The 4,731-nt window shown below is 36.2% G+C and overlaps 1 protein-coding gene across 1 annotated transcript; it reads right to left on the minus strand.

Annotated features, from left to right (window-relative positions):
• Positions 1-182: 182 nt before the first annotated feature.
• On the minus strand, positions 183-3,668 carry LOC111459527 (protein FIZZY-RELATED 2-like). The gene is made up of 10 exons (XM_023102473.1): positions 2,986-3,668; positions 2,767-2,889; positions 2,492-2,596; positions 2,140-2,319; positions 1,888-1,950; positions 1,605-1,799; positions 998-1,099; positions 848-910; positions 689-757; positions 183-392 (listed from the first exon to the last, which is right to left on the minus strand). The coding sequence occupies exons 1-10, from the start codon at positions 3,538-3,540 to the stop codon at positions 339-341; spliced, it is 1,509 nt and encodes a 502-aa protein (XP_022958241.1). The 5' UTR covers positions 3,541-3,668; the 3' UTR covers positions 183-338.
• Between the last annotated feature and the right edge of the window lie 1,063 nt (positions 3,669-4,731).

Genomic DNA, 4,731 nt, shown 5'->3' on the forward strand with positions numbered 1-4,731 from the left:
TATATATATATATATATATATATATATATATATATATATATATATATATTTTTTTTTTTTTGTATTGAAGTGGGGGAAGATAACAAGGGAGATTTCAGACCATCTCCTCCCCTGTAACACTCTTGCAAAATCCATTACTTCCTTTTTCATCTATAGCTTTCTCAGATCTCATGTAGCTTTGATTTCTGGCTATTGCAGACCAGATTTGGTTAAGTTCTTCACTTTGAATCTTTTTAAACCAGTGTGACAAAATCCTTGTCTTTATTCCTCAAAAAAAGATGGTGCAAGAAATTTGAAGGGTATGTGTTATAAGTGCTGACCGAACGATTCCTCGACCGTTAACGAATTGTGGTTCGTCCAAGGAAGGACGCTCCGATTTCATTCTCTGTGTTCTGCAGTATAATTTAAACCCATATGTGAGATTGAGTTGACAATGAAATGGAAAAGAAGAGAATTCCTTTCCATAAGGATCCCAAGAACAACATGTCAGACAAACATGTGCGAAGATATCATTTAAAATGCTGAAAACGTTCAAGACAGCTCAATAGCAGCTCTTGATTTTGTCTAACTATAAACTTATCTTGATCTGATTCAGAAAGCGATGTCAATGAAAAGACTACATTCAAGGGATACAAGATATCACATGTAATTTCACATCATATGCCAATGGACAGGATAATTTCTTTACCTGAGATTTTGGCGAGGGGAAGACATTCCAAAATCTTAGAGTTTCATCACCAGCTCCTGTTACAATGGTCTGCAAGGGAAAAGAATTCGATAAAAAAAAAAAAAAAAACAAGTAAATCATCCATATGAGATCAGGAAAGGAAGTGAGTCAATAAGCTACCTGTCCATCAGGGGATATAGCAAGATAAAGAACTCTGAATGTATGGCCAGTCAGTGTTGCCAACTGCACAAGGGCATAAACTAAAGTTAGACTATGAGACAACACAATATGACTACTGTCTACAGAGGAAAAGGGACAAGCCCAACGGACCTTGGACATAGTTGGATATCTCCAGACTATTATTTGGTTTTGGGAGAATCCATGAGTACTAACAAGTTCATTAACATTCTTAGACCATGCCAGATTGCATACCTGTCACATGAAACGAAAATGGTTTATCTCAAATTTTGATAATGAAGTAAGGCCAATCAACAATTATTCCCCAGATAACATATATCTCATCTAGGTTCTTCAATCATAAATCCAAACTTCAGAATCAAATGGGTATAAGGAGATTAAGACAAGTCTTGATAGCAGACACGTCAGCAACTACCTCAAATTGAATTATTTTGATGAAACCAAACAGCATATACCAGGTTGGGAATAATAGAAATTCAAGGGCGTCCAACCAACCTTTTTTTTTTTTTTTTTTTTTTTTTTTTTTTAACTCCAAAAGGTCTCCCTTATTATGATCAAATATTAGCAAAAAGTCAGTAATCAAGAAAAATTAATCATGCCGGCATTTGATCTCCATCTTGAACAAACAATTCTAGAATTACTTTAGCTGGAGGTTGGCGCATTCCATCTAACCAAGCTTGAATCACAGAACAAAACATGGAAAATATGTTACAAAAGAAAGGAAATAGACATCAATTACCTGACTTCCAGTATCCATGCAGCTCAAGTGTGTATTAGTGGTGGTGTTCCAAAAACGAATACATCGATCTGCGGTTCCACCTCCTGATGCAAGTAGTCCATGAAGATGAGGAGACCATGCTATAGCTTTTACAGCAGCTGTGTGCTCATAAAATTTAAGTACTGGTTGGGTTGAATGTTGATTCCAAACAAATAACTGAAAGCAGATCACAACAAATATCAATCATCATGGAAGAAGGACAAACAAGCTGAGATGCAAGATGGAAGAAAACAGTATATCGTACTCTGTTATCATTCCCTCCTGATGCTAATTCACGGTTGTCGTATGACCATTTCAATCCACAAACCTACAATACAACAGTTGCACTCTCTGGCTAAGAAACCGGTAAAAGAAAAACAAGAGACAGAGTATACTGACCCTAAGAAGATCCAATGATAATATGGCAATACTAAAATGATTTAAATAGATGAAGCCTTTCAAATGATCCTGAAGTTTAGTGGGAGCCAGGAAGAAATAACATGTCTGTAAGCATCACCTCTGATTTATGGCCAGAAAGTTTAGACACAAAATCATCCTGAGCCCGAATATCTCTCTGAAGAATGCTCTTGTCCCGGCTACCAGATGATAAAAGAGATGAGCTCCAAGCTAAGGCCCCAATTCGTAATCGATGGCCCTCCATGGTCCTGATCCTTTTACAGCGTGATGCATCCCAAATCTAGAGAGATGAACGGGTTAATCAACACTGAAAGCAGGCACATAATCATATCCATCGGAATCTCAGTTATGCAATTCTCAAATATTAAACTTCCACAAGAGCTGAAAGAACAAAAGAACAAATTGAAGTTCCCATGCAAGAACATGCATAGAGTTAACTCATCATCACTAACCTGTACTTTCCCATTGCTAGTGCCAACAGCAAGATGAGTTCCACGCTGTGCCCAGCCTACTGAACACACACTGTCATCAATTCCCAAGTCACATAACTTGGTGACCTGCAAAAATACTGCTGCTTAATAACTAAACATCCATTACATGCATAAAATATAGTTCATTTAGATTAATTCTAAGAATCTAAAACTATCTTATACTTGTAATGAAAGATATCACAGATCGGTCAATCCACGAATAGGAAACAGAAATCAAAGGGCAGGCAGAGGGTTACCTTGCTACTACAAGCATTCCAGAGATAAACACAATTACCCAACCCAACAGCCAGGACATTATGCGAAGACCAATCCACAAGATTCAGATAAAAATCATCTTGCAAAGCAGGTGCATCCAAGACCTAAGAATGCAGAGAAGGAGAAGAAAGAAAGAAACACGTCATAAAATCCAAAGACCAATCAACCCCAAATCCGCGTTAAAGAAAAACAAAAATCACCTTATAAGGCGATCGAGGAACCTTCCGTGGAGTCTTAACCGGACTAGGATTAATCCCAGGAGCTGCATTATCAAAGCCAAAAGGCGAGAGGGAGTGCATTGACCTCCTGGTCTCCGTCTTGTAGCGAAAAATATTATGATTGGGAAGGGACATTGGGGAGGTTCTCTTCTCGGGAGTAGCAGGAGGAACTACTCCAGCATCAGGGCCAAACAAAGCGGTGCGAAGAAGGGTAACGTAGGCAGAGGAAGTATCTTCCCGAGCATCGGAGTGGGAATTGGAGACAGGGGAAATATCAAAGAAGGCAAAATTGGAACCAGATCTACTGGGAATGAACCTATCGGAGTAGATAGCTCTGGAAGGCGACAAATGGTGATTAATATTGATCATGCGGTCAATTTGGCGAGATGGGGTTAGGGTTTCAAGAGAATGAGGGGCTCGGGACATTGAAGGGGGCAAATTGAGGTGGGAGGATGAGGAATTGGAGGAAGAAGAAGGAGAAGGAGAAGGCCTGGAAGATGATTGTTGGGTCCTCTGAGGAATGGGTTGATCTTCCATTGGAGGATCAATGGAAGAGATCTGAAAGGAATTGGAGAGGAGAGAGAGAGAGAGAGAGAGAGATAGGGACAGAGAGAAATAGAGAGGAAATAGAGAGACTAAGGGAACATGGTGAGTAAAAGGGAGAAGAGGGGTTGTAATAGACGGAGAGGAAGACGGAGAGAGACATTTTGACAGCGGGGATGTTCCCGGCAAAAAAAAAAAAAAAAACAAAACATAAAAAAAAAAACATAAAAAAAAAAAACATAGGTAAAAGGTAAGGCTTTTTCCCGGGAAATCTACGTGGCTACTGCCACTTTCCATTGGGTTTAACTGTTTTTATTGGCCCAACCCAACTCTAACACTCTAACACTACTCCTTACTTTAATTCCTATTTATTAACCCCCACACATCCCCCCCTCCCAATATTATTGCATCAACCCTTCTTTTACTAAATTCATTTCTTATTAATCCTCATTTTTTTCTGAGTCGAAAATATAATGTCTTAATTACTCGAACTATATTGAAGCTGCTAAATCGCCTACTTCTAAAAAAAAAAAAATGATGACATAAACGTCAAATATAATTTTTCACGATAAAAGTCAGAGATTTGAATCTCTACGTCTATGTTTTTATTTTTATTTTTTCGCAAAAGACAAATTAAAATATAAATATAATATCTTTACTTAATTGGTAGGTATAAGATGCCTTTCTCTTTTCTTTTCTTTTCTTTTTTTTTTTTTTCATTTTGTTTTTCTTTTCTTTTCAATTTTACAATCAATTTTTATCCTAAAATTTTACCATTAAATTAAAGTCAACTGTAGGTTATGTTTGAAAAAAAAAAAAACAAAAAAAAAAAAAAGAAGTTACTGTGGTTTTATTTAGAAAAATAAAAAATTTGTCCTTTTTGGAATCAAAATATAGAATGTTTGTTTTTTGGGATTCTCAAGTTTATCCTTGATGCATTAAATGTTTAGGTAACTTTCATATAAGCTTTGGTTAATATTTTTATAACAACAGTGAATAAATCACTAAATTATTATTATTATTCTAATTTCTCAAGAGAGGTATACAAGTGGTATGGTCACATGTTAACATATATCAATTAAATAATTTAATTACACGTCAACCTTTGGTAAACAAAATTTAACCAATTCTTAAAAAAAAAAAAAAAAAAAAAAAAAAAAAAAAAAAAAAAAAAAAAAAAAAAAA

The sequence above is a fragment of the Cucurbita moschata genome, unplaced genomic scaffold (assembly GCF_002738365.1).
Source record: "Cucurbita moschata cultivar Rifu unplaced genomic scaffold, Cmos_1.0 Cmo_Scf00022, whole genome shotgun sequence".
Classification (NCBI taxonomy): Eukaryota; Viridiplantae; Streptophyta; class Magnoliopsida; order Cucurbitales; family Cucurbitaceae; genus Cucurbita; species Cucurbita moschata.

Excerpts from the sequence above, each read along its gene's own strand:
- LOC111459527 (XM_023102473.1), bottom strand. The coding sequence starts at position 3,540 with ATGGAAGATCAACCCATTCCTCAGAGGACCCAACAATCATCTTCCAGG. Across the intron at positions 2,597-2,766 it reads GGAATGCTTGTAGTAGCAAG|GTCACCAAGTTATGTGACTT; the intron begins GTAACCCTCTGC and ends GTATTTTTGCAG. Across the intron at positions 1,100-1,604 it reads GCATGGATACTGGAAGTCAG|GTATGCAATCTGGCATGGTC; the intron begins GTAATTGATGTC and ends TTCATGTGACAG.